General features: G+C 37.7%; 1 protein-coding gene across 4 annotated transcripts in view; it reads left to right on the forward strand.

The window, feature by feature from the left end:
* The window catches only part of LOC134344027 (cysteine-rich hydrophobic domain-containing protein 2), a 58,048-nt gene that overhangs the window by 24,225 nt on the left and 17,086 nt on the right, over positions 1-16,737 (forward strand). For all 4 annotated transcript variants that reach the window (XM_063043132.1, XM_063043134.1, XM_063043131.1 and 1 more), the window contains exons 2-3: positions 5,130-5,184; positions 11,281-11,436. In XM_063043132.1, the coding sequence (XP_062899202.1) occupies positions 5,130-5,184; positions 11,281-11,436 (211 nt within the window). The remainder of the gene's footprint in view (positions 1-5,129; positions 5,185-11,280; positions 11,437-16,737) is intronic.

A 16,737-nucleotide genomic window follows, 5' to 3' on the forward strand; every position in this document is an offset into this window, starting at 1 on the left:
TGGCATAATTTACATATTACTATTTAACTATTTATGGTTTTATTACTATTTATTATTTATGGTGCAACTGTAATGAAAACCAATTTCCCCCGGGATCAATAAAGTATGACTATGACTTGTTCAGGATTCAGTTAACGTTATTGTTTAGGTTGAGTTGGTAGTAAGAAAGGCAAATGCACTGTTAACATTCATTTCTAGAGGATGAAAATATAAGGCACAGTGCATTTGGAATATTATGAGCAGTTTTGAACCCCATGTCTAACCCAAGATGTACAGGCCCTGGAGTAGGTCCAGAGAATGTTCACAGTTATGATCCTGGGAATGAAAGGCTCAATGCATGAGTGCTTAACTCTAGGCCTACACTCAATCCAGTTCAGAAAGATTAGTAGAATCCACCGAATGCTGAAAGACCTGGATAGAGAAGACATGGAGATGGTGTGTCCACATTCAGGAGAGTATAAGATCCCACAATTTTCCATAACACCCACATTTTCAGAATTTTTTGCTGAATTATCCCACTGTTGTGTAAATTTGTGAAGTTATTTATCTTGATCTCAACAGAGCCCAAATTATTTATAAATCACAGGTGGTAGCAGCAACCTAATCATAAATCACTTCTAATTTCCCCATGTTCATTTGAAAGATATTTAACGCTTGAGTATTGTAATTTGTTGGAAAATGTAGAGCAGGGCTGAAACATACTCCTTTTTTAACATTTCACTTCCAGTCTGTGGCTTCTGGCAACAGAAGTTGCACTTTCTACCCCAAATATTGATGCAAGTGTCCTTGTACTTAAATATTACATTTATATAAGTTTTTAATTTTCCCAGTTTTGAAAACTAATGAGTCTAATTTTGTAAAATATTAAATAATTTCTTATAGATATATTCTACATAATGAAAACTTCTAATCTGATCATAGTCATAGTGATAAGTTCTGAAAGTCCATCACTTTTAGATCAAACTGAAATAATGATATGAAAGTGATTGCACTAGCTTAAACTTCAAAAGCTAAGTGACCCTTAATTCTTTGGATTGATAATTGTTTTAGTTATCTAGTTATCATCAGTGAGTGGTGGTCCCTGACTGATGACCCTGCAGCTGACCTAAGGACGATGTTGGAAGTGTGGCAGGCAGTTATGCCAAGCAGGAAACAACATTTTCCTGTAAATCTCATTGAAACTTTTGGCAGCTTTATCTTTTTTACTCCTTCCCTAGGATTATGCAAAAGCAGCACAAAATAGTGCAACCTTAGAAAGTTAGTCCAATAACATATAAATTGAATTTTTAATATTTCTTAAAGACTTATCAGTATTATTAGCTTTATATTGAGCAATATTTATGTAACAGTGTTTTTATTCTTCCAAAGTGCCTCACAGGCAACCCAACGAACAAAGTTTTGATACCAAATCACGTAAGAAAGTTTAGATAATTGCTTAAATTATATTTTAAGATTCTTATCAAAGCAGTTTTTGAAGAGATTTGGTTATGTCTTCTGTGTAGAACAGACTCTTCAGATGTTTCTGTGGAGAATTTAAGTGCTCTGGAAGAAAAATGTTAATATTAATGCATCTTTGTCATGGTTAACCACAACTTCATTCGTGCAACCACAACTCATTCGTAAGGCCAGTTATATTGTAGGGATGGAACTGAACTCTCTCACGGTGGTGTCTGAAAAAAGGATGCTGTCTAAGTTGCATGCCATCTTGGTCAATGTTTCCCATCCACTACATAATGTACTGGGTGGGCACAGGAGTACATTCAGCCAGAGACTCATTCCTCCGAGATGCAGCACAGAGCGTTATAGGAAGTCATTCCTGCCTGTGGCCATCAAACTTTACAACTCCTCCCTTGGAGGGTCAGACACCCTGAGCCGATAGGCTGGTCCTGGACTTATTTCATAATTTCCTAGCATAATTTACATATTACTATTTAACTATTTATGGTTCTATTACTATTTATTATTTATGGTGCAACTGTAACGAAAACCAATTTCCTCCGGGATCAATAAAGTATGGCTATGACTATGAACATCTTCCTTTGAGTCTCATACATCAAAGTTGCTGGTGAACGCAGCAGGCCAAGCAGCATCTATAGGAAGAGGCGCAGTCGACGTTTCAGGCCGAGACCCTTCGTCAGGACTTTGAGTCTCTGCTGCTTTTATACTACAGGGATTGCACTCACCCTTCTTCCATTTTTATGTGTCAGTTACAGCTTGAGAATCGTGCAGTAGCTTTGCCTTCTATTGACCTTTTCTCTTTCTTTCCCTCTTCATTCATTTTCTTTTCCTTCAGAAGATCACATGAAAGCAAGAAAACCCTTTCTACCCATGTACTTTTGATAGAGTCATTTGGTAATAAGACTGAGCTAGAAAGAGTGAGTTTGACAACCCGGGTTAATTTCCCACTGCTGCCTGTAAGGAGTTTGTATGTTCTCCCTGTGACCAAGTGTGTTTCCTCCAGGTGCCTTGGTTTCCTCCCATAGCCCAAAGACATATCAGTTGGAATTTTAATTGCCCATTGTAAATTGAACCGTGATTAGGCTAGGATTAAATAGGAGAATTGCTGGGTGGCATGGCTCGAAGGGCCTATTCTGCATTGTATCTCAATAAAGGAATAAAATAGTACTGAAAAAGATGGGCATGAATTTGGGCGGCTGCCCCACCTTCAAAGCTTTAAAGAAAGGGAAGGTTAAAATTGGCATTCTAGTTCAAAGTAAATTTATTGTCAAAGTACATACAGTTGCAAAAAAATGTTTGCGAACACTTTGCAGTTATCTGGTTTTATGTGTTAGTTACTCATAAAATGTGGTCTGATTTTCATCTAAGTCACAATAATAGACAAACACAATCTGCCTGAACTAATAACACACAAACACCAAAGCAAAAGAGATAATAATAATAATAATGGATAAATGAGCAATAAATATCAAGAACATGAGATGAAGAGTCCTTGAGAGTGTATCTGTAGGTTGTGGAAACAGTTCAGTGATGGGGCAAGTGAAAATGACTGAAGTTAACCCCTGATGATTGATGGGTAGCCATTCCCGAACTTGGTGGCATGTGTCCTAAGGCTCCTGTACCACCTTCCTAATGGCAGTAGCATAGCCTGGGTCGTATGGGTCCTTGATGATGGATGCTGCTTTCCCGTGACAGCGCTCTGTGTAGATGTGTTCAATGGTAGGGAGGGCTTTACCGATGATGGACCACGCTGCATCCACAACTTTTTGTAGGATTTTCCATTCAAGGACATTGGTGTTTCCATAGCAGGCTGCAATACAACCAGTCAATATACTCCTCCTCTGAATCCTTGATGACAATTGGCTCATGGATCTCTGGTTTCTTCCTCCTGTAGGATTACTCCATTTATGGATTATGTTGTTAAAAACACAGATATGATGGAGTATGAGAAACAAGGAGGATGGCTTGGAATGTGCCCTAAATTGATCTTGCAATTTATCTTGATCACTAACCTGCTGAAATGGAGATGGAGTTTACAATGTGAGAGACCTTGCTGAAAATCAGTAGCTCTAGTGAAACTTGCAAATTCTTATATGAGTATGAAGCGACAACAATAGAGCCATCAATGTACGAGAAGCAATGGTGAGGGAGGCAGCCTGAGTAATAATGTTCCACACTTCTGTCAGAAATAAGCATAATCTGAACCCGTGTAGATCCCATAGCTGTATCTTTGGTTGGGAGGGACTGAGTTGAATGAATGGCAAGAGATCCAATCTCTGATGAAAGTATGCCAGTTGGAAAATAATGAAGGAGCAGAAAACATCATATGTTGCAGATGTAATTGGAATTAAAGTGGACAGGGTGTAACAGAGGTGTCAAGATATCAAGCAATAACTTGCAATAATCTTTACCTCAGTGTCTCTGCTAGCCGTAGTGTGCAGCTATCTGCACTAATGTGTAGCTTCCTGTGCATTGGTGGTTCAACAACATCATTAACGATAAATCTTGTGAGAGTACCTGTTTCCATCATCTTTGAGCACCTTTTGGATGGAGGAAAAATATTATTCCTAAAATGCCTGCCAAGTCTCCTTATCCTCTAAATATACCATATGTGTCACCATGTACAATGCTGAGATTCATTTTCATGTGTGCATTCACGGTAAATACAAGAAACACAGTAGAACCAATGAGAGACCGCACCCAACAGGACGGACAGACAACCAGTGTATAAAAAACAACAAACTATGCAAATACAAAAAAGAAACACTAATAATAAATAAACAATAAATATCAAGAACATGAGATCAAAAATCCTTGAAAGTGAGTCCATAGGTTAAAGAACATTACCTCTATTTCTTCTGGCCCGATGAGTACTGCCAGTATTTTCTTTTTTCTATTCTCTCACTGACGTGTCTCAAGCTCAGCTAGACTGTCCATAGCGTTGGTGTCATGTGTGAATCCAAGGTAACCTTTCAACCACACTATGCTATCACTATGAGTAGTTGCCTCCATAACATCTAATGATGTTATCATACATTCTTTTCTTGCCCTTATATTTGGCTAGACAAATGCACATCTAAACTTCCTCACTTTACCTCTTACAAACTGCAGATCATCCTAACATAGCACTAAGACCTGTAGCCTCATCACCCGAAGCTAATAAACTTGGCTCTGAGTTATCAGTACTTTGATTTAAGGATTCTCAACCTTGATTTCAAATAACTGCTGTGACCTCATCGCTCGCTACCTCTTATTTCAACATCTGTGCTTCAATTCTGATCTCATTATCATTGCCAGATTTAATGACTCCCAGTCTTTCTCAGTTAAAGACATTCTTTAAAATTTGGTTCCATTTTAAAAATTTTGGACATCTGCTTTAATATCTCCTTATATGGCTTGGTGTCAAATTTTGTTTGGTAATAAGCCAATAAAGTTTTGTAGGATGTTCTGCTACAATAAATTCTTGAGGTTAACTTAGGAAAAAATCTTCCATTTCGAATGGAAGTATTTGGGAATGCTATGCTCTGCTGTCTTAATCAACGAGCAATAATACTCTGTTCTGCATGTCTTGAATGTGTATATTTTTTGATCCATTATACCACAAAGCCAAACTTAGTTCCTAAAGAGTTTAAGAATTGTGTGCATTGCATTGTTTTTTTTTGTAATTTCAGGTTTGGTTTGAGCAACAAATTTGAATTTGAATTTCCTTCGCCATTAACAGGAAAGGTGAATCTTTTTATTTCTCTTCTCCAATTAATCTTTTTGCTGTTATTGAGGGTAAAACTGCATTTGAACAAGTAAATAAGTTTACTTAACAAATGTACCTAACAGTGATAATTTGTTTTGGAAGTAAACCTATTAATAGCATGGCTTTAATGTGAAGTGATCTATCAACAGTAGACACATTGTGCACAAATTTGAGCTGTAACCCTTGAGTCATCAGGTCAAAAAGATATAAATAAATATTTTGTTGATCATTGAGAATCTTTCTTGCTTGTTTTCTGCATTATTTGGGATAAATCCCAGGTGTTAAATAAATTAGTTTTAGTCAAACTCAGCTGAATTTCTACTGTAGTAAATTTGGATACCTACTTCTCCCTTTGCTCCTTAAAGCTTAGAACATCTTAGAGCTAAGTTACTCTGTGTGGAGTTGTGCAAATCTTTAAAATTGATAACATTAAAATAAGTTAATGATACAAAAATTGAGAAAATATTTTATGTTCTCTGTTTTATCCTTACAGTTGCTTAAAGTAGTTTTTGAGTAATTTGTATATGGTATTGTATGCTTTAACACCACTAAATTGTACTTTTGCAATACTGGCTACTTTAATGTTGATCTTATTAGATATGATCATCACTGCTTTACTGCTGCATCCCAAAAGAATAGCTCTCTTTCTCCAGCACTGATGCCAGCATGATTAATAAAGGCATTTGGGTATTTTTTATTATAGTATTGTATCAGATCATGGAATATTATCTAAAATCTTCAGAAGCCTAGCTTTGAAATATTCCATATTTTTGTTTAAAAGCAAAGTTAATATTATGGACATTGCACTGGAAATATTCAGTAGGTTAAGTGAATGGATTAAGTGCCTGGTCTTTCATCTAAGTTGAGCAAAACCTCTGGTATGTTGTAGATTTTAAATGTATAGGAAGCATGAGAGGAGACAAAAGAGGAAAATATGAGAGAGCAGTGGTTCCTAAAATGGGTGATATTGCCCACCCCCACTCCTGGGTGCAGTGTGAGTTTCTAAGGGGGCAATAAGGATAAAGATAAAGATGGCAGTGGGGGTGCTCATTAGCAAGGGGGCAGCTAGAGGATTACAGGCTTAATTTAAGAAATGAATTGCTTATTATAAACATTTGGTCTTCATTGTCTCATAATTGATTACAATGATTACATAATCTCCTCAGCTTTTGCTAGCCCACTGTTCTCTTAGACTTTGCTCGAAGCGCATTAGCGCATTGAAAAGCAATGTGACACTTTTGTATTTGGCATATCATGAGAAATCTGGACTGAAGAAATTGTATTATTTCCCAGCCTGCACATTATTGTCATTCACTACTGTAGTACAGTGTTAAGTAGAATGATTTCCATAGTCTAATCATACAGTGATGCAATTCCTGTGAATTAGGGTGTAATGTTGAATGGGGTAAAGTTTAGAATCTGCTCTTTCGAATGGTCTTGACTGCATTTCGCTAGCCCATGGCCCAACCAAGATAGCACTGCCCCACTTTATGTACCTTCAGGCAGAGAGTCAGGTTTTGCCTGAGCAGTTATGACTTTATAACTTTACCCTTTATTGATCGCAATGCTTGATGTTACACTTAAGCAATAGCCAATTTATCTTGGTCATTAATCCATAACGAAAATGGCAGAAGCAGACCAAACAAAAACAAAGTGTAGACAGTGTAGTGTGGAGTATCTGACATACAGATTTATACCAGCACCAAGCAACCAACAGCAGCCAGTGTGTTTGTTGTGTGAAAGGTTTTTTCAAATGAGGGAATGAAATTGTCCAGGCTTCCTAAACATTTGAAGAGAAAGCAAACAAGAAATTGATTTATTTTCAGATACATAGTGAAAACTTTCAGATACAAGAAACACTTCAAAACATGTTTGCCAGTAGTTCACAATAAAACAGTGATGGTTTGTGTACTTCATACAACATCTTATTGCTAAATCTGGAAAGCCCTATACAGTTGGAGAAGAACTGATTCTGTCAGCAGTAAGGGAGTTTCTGAGAATGGTTTTCCATAAGTCAGCAGACCAAATAATTAAAGCAGTTCTGCTCAGCAACAACTCTGCTCAAGGATGAATAGATGTAATTTCTGAGAATGTAGAAGACATATTGTGCAACATACTTCAGAGAACCGAATTTACTCTGCAGTTGGTGAATCAAGTTTGCCAGACAACAAATCTTTGCTCCTTGGTTATGTTCACTTCATAAAAGATGAAAGCATGGTTCAAGAGTTGTTATTTGCAAATGGGGCTAAAAACAGATAAGAAGGAGGTGTCAATATTTCAAGTTGAGCAATTTTTCAAAGAGAAGGACATTCTGCTCACCAACATTCTTTCTTATGCAACAGATAGCGCATCATCAATGACAAGAGGCTACCGTGGGGTTATTACTTACTTAGGAAAAAAAAATGCTGTACCTAACATATTTACCATTCACTGTGTAATTCACAGACATCATTTTGTCGCAAAAAGCATAAGTGATCGGCCACACTAACCGTTAAATACCGTTATCACAGGAATAAATAAAATCAACTCGTATGCTCTCAATTCTCGACTGTTTTGAGAGCTTTGTACTGAGAATGATGAAGTCAAATGGCTGTCAGAGAGAAACTCCCGGAGACACATTCCAAATTCAAGATTGGGTAATAAATCCATTCCTGAACATTGCAGTTCAAGCTCAAAGTACATTTTTAACCAAGTATACAACCCTGAGATTTCATCTTCCCACAGACAGCCACGCAACGAAGGAAAACCATGAACCCGTTCAAAGAAAAACACCTGACAACCCTCCCCACCCAAAAAAAACCAAATCGCACAAAGGGCAATAAAAAAGTAAAAAACACAATATAAAACACCAACCCACAAAAGTCATCAAAAGAATTGGGGCAAGTTCAGTTTCTGCTCAGTTCTACTTCAATCTAGCACTGTGTCATTCATTATCTGCGGCTGCCCTGATCAAAATCACACAAAATAGCAACAAGAAAAGGAAACACATCGTAATGTGAACTGCAGAGTTCAATCCTCAGTTACATTGATCAAACCTTGCCCAAGACCTAGGACTCCAGCACTATCCTCCAACAGCATCGAGGGAGAGGTGGGCCATTTGAACAGTGAGAAAGAAGACAGTCATACGCAGACTCCTTCCTCCAGCAGCAGTGAGTGAAAGGCTGGTGGACGGCCCTGAACACCGGTTTGCATTCCGCTCTCACCTCAGTGATTTCAATCTTCCTCTATACTTTAATCGGCAAAATTGGTGAGAAATGGAGTCGATCATGGGCTCACACTCCCGTCTCAGCTTCTTGGCTTCAATGCCATGCACCACCCTCGGAGGCAGCCAAACACCAAATTGGTCAGTTGGCCAGAAAACACACCACCAAAATGTAGATCACAGGTTCCAACAGTAGTAGAACCACTTTTGAAAGAAAAAGAAGGCATGACCCATCTGGATGAATTGCCCTTGGTCGCATTGTTTGTTGGCGCTATCTTCTTGTAATGAGGAATTAACATAAAGGATGGAGGAAGAACTGATCTTACCACAACATGACTTTGAAATGAAACTGAGGTTCAAAAAATCATATCAAAACTGTTGACTTCAGAAAGAAATTGCTGAATTCTACTCTACACTGGAAAATGTCAAGATGTTCTTTATTGACTTTCCAACATCATACTTAGCGGAGCACAGTTTCAGTTTCAGTACAATCACCCAACTTATTTCAAAACAACAAAACAGACTGCAAATTAATGAACATGGAGATCTGAGACTCCTGAATGACACTCAGCCAGATGTTGAGAAGCTGATATCACTGCATCAAGGTCATTCATCTCATTGAAAAGTTAAAAAAAAAACTATGAAATAGTGAATAGTTGGGCTACGAGTATATGCTCTAAAATTGATGATGTAAATTATTTTTACTGTAATTATAAAATTTTTATTTGTAGCTTTAAATAGATTTGAATATTTTTTGCAATTATTTGTAACTACTTTGGATGTGCAATTCCTATTTTCTTTCACTGTGCATCACAAGACAAAATATTATGGTTTTTATGTAATGGCTAGCAAGGGGGGGCGTGGCACCAGGGATGTGGTCTGGGAGCCAAGAAGGCAGTGACCCACAGAAGTTTAGGAACCATTGTGTTAGAGCATTATGGTTTAATTAATAATAAAACCTTATTTATGGAGCACTTTTCATACAAACGATGTTGTTCAAAGTGCTTTACAAAGGGATAAAGTGCAAACAAAATAAAAGACAAAATGATGTTAATTAAAAGCAAAGTTAAATAAATAGGTTTTGAGCTAGCATTTAAAAGTGTCAACTGAGTCTTCTTCCCTTATAGTTTTAAATATTGAGTTCCACAGTTTAAGAGCAAAGTTTTTTTAAAAAAAAGGCTGACCTGACAGTTTTCTTTTGAGTGAGATTGTTTGAATTTAAGAGACTGGCGGAAGAAGACCTTAGAGCTTGAGAAGGATTATAAGACAAAAGCAATTCTGTGATGTACTCCATCCCAGGCCACTGAGAACTTTAAAAGCAAGTAAGAGAACATTAAGATCAATTCTAAAAGACCGAGGAAGCCAATGCACAGTAGTTAGGGCAGCAGTAATATATACTCCATCATCCTGGTTTTAGTTAAAAATCTAGCAGTGGCATTCTGAATGAGTTGAAGTTTGTCAGTAGATTGCTTTGAAAGGCCAGTAAAAATTACATTGCAGTAATCTAGAGTATTTGATATAAAGGCATGAATTAGTTTTCCACCATCCTTATGTGACAGAAGTGGATGTACCCTTGCAATATTTCTTAAGTGTAGAAATACTGCTGTGGTCACTTTCTTAATGTGGGATTTAAAATTCAAATCTTGAGCCAAGGATAATACCCAGGCTTGTTACTTCGATTTTACAAGAGGAGCCAAGTTCCCAAGTTTATCAAAACTTGGGAGTCAGAGAGAGAATGGTAATATGTCGTTAAAAATCTGAAATAATTAATGGAAATGGTGAGATTATTATTAACAGTTGTGGCTGGATGGCTATTGACCAATATTCAATATAACTACAGACTCCTTAATAGACCGGTTACACTTCCATCTGTTTCCTGTAAGGATTTTATATCATTCTCCAACTTTTTCCAAATCATCCATCAGCTATTCTTGGAAGCCAATTTTCATATCTTTACTCAATCTGTTTATTTTCCCTCTCTCATTCACTGTTACGGTAGACAGGACCATTGGCTGCACTTCTGCTTCTTAACCTTTTCCTTTAAGTACCAGAACCCTTTTTCACATCAGACTCCACATTGTGCATCATATTTCTGCCACTGCTAGCATGAAACCACCACAAAGCTAATATCTCCTTCCTATCTCCTACAAAATGGGTCTTTCCTTTCACCGTATCTTGATCCTTGCCACAGTTATCCTTTTCTCCTGTTGAAAGTGCAGCACCTACCCCTTTACCTCTTTTCTTTCCACAGACTAAAGCCCTTAATATGCTTCATGACTGAAACAGTAATTTACTATTTAAAGTATACTTTGCAACTTGTAGTTTCTGTGTTAGGGTGACAAATGCAAATTTGGTGTTCGATTTTTCAGGGTCTGTTGTGACCGCGAAATTACTAGTTGTCTGTCATTTAATTCCCGAATCCGATTTGAATGTCTCTGCCTTATATGCTTGAGGGGCAGCACCCTATCTTTGTGCAACCTTTCAGACTCATCATTAAAATCAAAACTTTTAGGTTGGTTATTAAACAACAGCTGTTGTAAATGATTCCCCTATTCCAATTGCCCTTTTTTTGTTCTGCAACATAATTTTCTATTTAATGCTGCTACAATATCCATTCACTACTCAGTTTTTTTCTCCACTCCTCATTTTTCTCATTTTTTTCCCTCGCTTACCACTTTTTGCAGTGGAAAGTGAAGATCGTTAACCTTTAAATATAAGATTTTTCTCTCTCTCGTATCTGAGTTTTTTCTAACCTTGGTCTTAGATTTCCAGCTTCCATAATATTTTGATTTTGTATAGTGCTACAAATGATATCTTTGGAAAAGTTTGGAATTGAATTTATAAATTTAAACTTTTTTTTTTGCTTCAACAGGTTGCGCCAGAGGAATTCAAAGCCAGCATTGGTCGCATTAATGGCTGTTTAAAGAAGAATCTTCCTGTCAATGTGCGATGGCTACTCTGTGGCTGCTTGTGTTGTTGTTGTACTTTGGGCTGCAGCATGTGGCCAGTAATTTGTCTCAGTAAAAGAGTAAGTTTTCTTAGTCTTTAAGATGCCTTTGTGCCTATTGTTCAGCATAAAATTTAGTTCATGTGAAGAATGTTAACTAAAGTTTCTTATCAGTCAGCATCATGCTGCTTTTCTGGTTACAGGATTATAATTGCAAATCAATGCTTACTTCACTCTATAAATACTTCATCCCAACAATAGAGAACACCTCTACCCCTACCAACGTGAAGTTTTCCTCTGTTGGTTATCACAGGCTCAGAACAATACAGCACGGATACAGGCAACACACATCAAAGTTGCTGGTGAACGCAGCAGGCCAGGCAGCATCTCTAGGAAGAGGTACAGTTGACGTTTCAGGCCGCGGCCCTTCGTCAGGGCTAACTGAAAGAAGAGCTAGTAGGAGATTTGAAAGTGGGAGGGGGAGAGGGAGATCCAAAATGATAGGAGGAGACAGGAAGGGGAGGGATGGAGCCAAGAGCTGGACAGGTGATTGGCAAAAGGGATATGAGAGGATCATGGGACAGGAGGCCTAGGGAGAAAGAAAAGGGGGAGGGGGGAAAAACCCAGAGGATGGGCAAGGGGTATAGTGAGAAGGACAGAGGGAGAAAAAGAAGAGAGAGAAAAAGAAAAAGAATGTGTGTAAATAAATAAATAACGGATGGGGTACGAGGGGGAGGTGGGGCATTAGAGGAAGTTTGAGAAGCCAATGTTCATGCCATCAGGTTGGAGGCTACCCAGACGGAATATAAGGTGTTGTTCCTCCAACCTGACTGTGGCTTCATCTTTACAGCAGAGGAGGCCGTGGATAGACGTATCAGAATGGGATGTGGAATTAAAATGTGTGGCCACTGGGAGATACAGGCCCTGTGGCGTAATGAGTCCATGCCAACCATGTTGTCAACCCAGCTAATTTCCTGCATTTGGCCCATATCCCTCCAAGACTGCCCCCTCCATGTATCTGATGTACCTGTCCAAGTGCTTCTTAAGTGTCCTTTGAGAAATTCTCAATTTGTCCTATTTATTGCCAACAGCATACTTTCACAAATTTGATTAAATTTTAAATTTGGGATTAGTATTTTTGGAGAACTTGATAGTTTATAACTGTCAATGGTAATCACAGAATCATCTTGTTCATCTTGTCCAGGATCAGTTGAACTTTTATATATTTCTTGAAAAGATCATTTTGAAAAGTTGGTAATTAGAAGTCTATACTATCGGAAGTTTTTGGAAATTCTTCTATTACTTGAAATAGATTCTAATCTGTGTTAGAAATCATGGAATGCAAAGTAGGGTGTTAAGTTCAACTTTAAATGATGTTCAGATTTAAGTAGTGATTGAAATTGATTTCTTGATTTGTTGATTTTAAATCATGCAGGTTACTTTGAACCTTAAATCTTTTCAATTAAAGATATCTGAATATTCAAAATTCCAACAAAATTTCAAAATACCTTTTAAACTAATTATCACCACAAAAGCAAATGCTTTGGTACACAAGCTTTTATCCTGAAGTTATTAATTTGACTTTGAAATGTATAGCTATACTAATATATAATCCTTGTGATACAGAGCTTGGAATTTTAATTTTAGGATAGAATTCTGATAATAGTTCAGCATAGTATTCCTGTTATTCATCTAAGTAAGTAAATATGTAATATTCGTGGTTTGCAATAGATTGTAAATCAGGTTATAGGTCAGGTCAGGATATAAGCACAAGTAATTTTCTCTTTGAAAGCCATACTATTTAAAATTTATAAAGTGGTATTAAAGTAGTTTAATGTAAAATTAATGGATTTCCTGTAAAGTGGCTTGAATGTCTGGGGAAATCCTTCAAAATATTAGCTGTCTTTACTGGATGAGGGGCAAAGCTTCAGACCCCTTTGCTCTCTGTGTATTGGCTGAGCTGAATTAAACAGGTATGATTCGTGTTGGGCATGGTGTGGAGTGTGGTAGCCTCAGCAGTGAGGGTGAAGTTCACACAAGCAGTTTCTTAAAAGGCATTTGTTTTCATCTTCTTTTTAACTGATGCATAACCTGAGATTTGGGGGTCAGCTGTCCTCTTTAATGAGCAGGAAGGCTGCCTGCATCTCTAGGTTAAATCCAGAAATGGTTTGTTTGGATTTGGGTCTGAATTTGGAAAGTTTTAATGTCATCCCTGGCTGCTATCTCAGGAGTTGAAAATCAATTGTGCATTAGGTAAAATACCTCTGTCATGCAAATTGATCTCTGTCTCTATAATATGATTCAATTACATTGAGTTGGATTCAGTTTTGAAGAAATTCTCTGCAAGGAACTCAGTAAGCATTCAGCAGTTCAGAGTAGCTAGTACGTTTGAGTTTGCAGTAGACTAACAGTCCTCTTGAGTTCCAAGAATGCCAGTGCTGATGGATTCACTGCTAAAAGTAGTGATTATAGCATTATGTGTAGAGATATATTCACAACTACACTGCTATGTCAGTAAAATTGAGTGAACCATTACCTACCCTGCAGCTGTCCTGGGAGCCTTGAAGGGGACTCGGCCATCTACTGGCATTCTTGCAGCAATAAATGGTTAAAGTAATTTCTTCTTCATGTGGTTTGATGTGAGTGAACCCCAGAGTTGACATGCAAGATCTGGGTTTTGATGGTAGGCTAGCGCAAGCAATTAAACAGAGAGGGCTAACAGCAGCTTACACTATATCCAAGAAGTGATGGGAGAGACCATATGATGTCAATACAAACAACAGTTACTGATTTCCTTTGGTAATAGCCTAAATTCTCTATGTTGGTCAGGACACTGCTCGGAACCCCAGATCTTAATACCAAGAGTGATGGCCCCAGCCTGCCCAGCTCTTGTGAAGTATTGTTATCCATGAAAACAGTCAAAAATATATTTATTTTTATTCAGACACCTTTAGATTTAAAATGGTCAATGGCTTCAGTATTCAAATATAAATAGCATTCTTAGAATCATAGAAAAGGAAAGCACAGAAATGGGCCTTTCTGCCTATGTAGTCCGTGCAGAACCATTTAACCGGACTGCTCCCATTGACCTGCACCAGGACCACAGCCATCCATATCCCTACCATCCATGTACCTATTCAAACTTCTCCTGAATGTTGAAATCAAGCTGGCATGCACAACTTCCACACACTCTCAGTCCGCTGAATGAAGAAATTTCCCTTCATATTCCTCTTAAACTTTTCACTTTTCACCCTAATCCATGACCTCTAGTTGTAGTCCCACACAACCTCATCCCCTCATAATTTTGTATATCTCTATCAAATCTTTCCTTAATCTTCTACGTTCCAAGGAATAAAGCCCTAATCTATTTGATCCTTCCTTATAACTCAGGTCCTCAAATCCTGGAAACATCCTTGTAAATTTTCTCTGTTCTCTTTCAATCTTATTTACATCTTTCCTGTAGGTAGAGGACCAAAACAGCACACAATACTCTAAATTAGGCATCACCTATGTTTTATACAACTTCAGCATAACATCCTATCTCTTGTACTCAGTACTTTGATTTATGAAAGCTAATGTGTCAAAAGCTTTCTCTACAACCCTATCTACCTGTGATGCCACTTTCAATGAATTATGGACCTGTATTCCCAGATCTCTTTGTTTCACAGCACTGTTCAGTGCTCTAGTGTTCACTGTATAAGACCTATCCTGGTTGGTCCTACTAAAATAAAATAACCTCACACATGCCATTTTTCAGTCCATTTTTGCAGCTTGTCTGGGTCCCACTAAAATTTATGATGGTCTTCCTGTCTGTCCACTACACCTCCCGATCTTGGTGTCACCCACAAATTTACTGATCCAGGTGTCATCAGATCATTGAATGATCTGATCTGATCTAACCACATTATCATCCAGATCATTGACATAGATGATGAACAACAATGGACCCAGCACCAATCCCTGCAGCATTTCACTAGTCACATGCCTCCGGTCAGAGGGGTAACTATTTACTTCCACTAGCTTCTCCCACAAATCCAACTTATTACCTTATCTTCAGTGCCAAGTGTCCAAACCTTCTTTGACCAACCTCCCACGCAGGACCTTGTCAAGTGCCTTACTAAAGTCCTTGTAGATAACATCTACTGCCTTGCCTTCATCAACTTTCCTGGTAACCTCCTCAAAAAACCCTATATGATTGGTTATACACAACCTACCACACTCAAAGCCATGCTGACTGTCCCTAATCAGTCCATGTCTATCCAAATACGCATATGTCCTGTCCATTAGAGTACCTTCCAATACCTTTCTTAAACAGCAGAACAACATTAGTTAGTCTCCAATCCTTCGATACCTCACCTGTCACTAAGGATGATTTAAATATCTCCGCTAGAGCCCCTGCAATTTCTGCACTTGTCTTCCGGGGGAAGCGCCTTATCAGGCCCTGGGGATTTATTGATCCTAATTTGCCACAGAACAGCAAACACCTCCTCCTCTGTGATCTATAGGGTCCATGAAGTTGATGGTGCTTTGCCTGTCTTCTATAGACTCTGTGTCTGTCTCCTGAGTAAATGCATATGCAAAAAATTCATTCTCCCCCATCTCTTTTGGATCCACACGTGGATTACTATTCTTCTGGTGGACCAATTTTGTCCCTTGTAATCCTTCATTTAGAAAATTTTATATCTGACATAAATAGAAGAGGAAACTTGCGCAGAATGTATTCCTTGATAGAAAAATTCTTTCCATTTAAAATAATCCACTAATCTTTTCAATCACCAAATAAATTGCACTTGTGAATATAAACTGGCAAAACTATATGATATGTGGAACATTCCTTGTTTTAAATTACATTGTTCACCATGTATAATTAGTCTTTCAACCAGATAACTGAGGCCTTGAAAAAGAGATTCAATGCAGTCGCTTCTATCTATTTCTAAAGTTCTGAATGCTCTCTTTATGTAAAATGTAACCTTCTTGACAGAATGTATTGACCATAATTAATGACCAGTTTTATTTGGCTGTCAATTAACTTTTGAACAAGAAGTGGCAGCATGGGAATAGCATAGGATTTTTCACACATTTGATTTAATTTGTATCCAGCCATTGAAAAACTGGGAACAACCAAAAAAATAATGCACAAAACTTGACTCTTTGGTTAGAAGGCTAACAATAATCATGATATTGACTTATTCATGAGAAGTATCACTTAGCTATGAAATTGTAACATTGTAAGTCAAATTGTGTTAATACTATAAAAAAATCCTTTGTTACAAGATGCTGCCTTTGTAACTGCACCTATATGTAAGAGAATAGTTGGTTTCAAACTACTTGCACAGATATACAAATGTATAAATATATGATGCTCTATGTTTTAGAATATTG

Source organism: Mobula hypostoma, chromosome 3 (genome assembly GCF_963921235.1).
Source record: "Mobula hypostoma chromosome 3, sMobHyp1.1, whole genome shotgun sequence".
In the NCBI taxonomy this organism is placed as follows: domain Eukaryota; kingdom Metazoa; phylum Chordata; class Chondrichthyes; order Myliobatiformes; family Myliobatidae; genus Mobula; species Mobula hypostoma.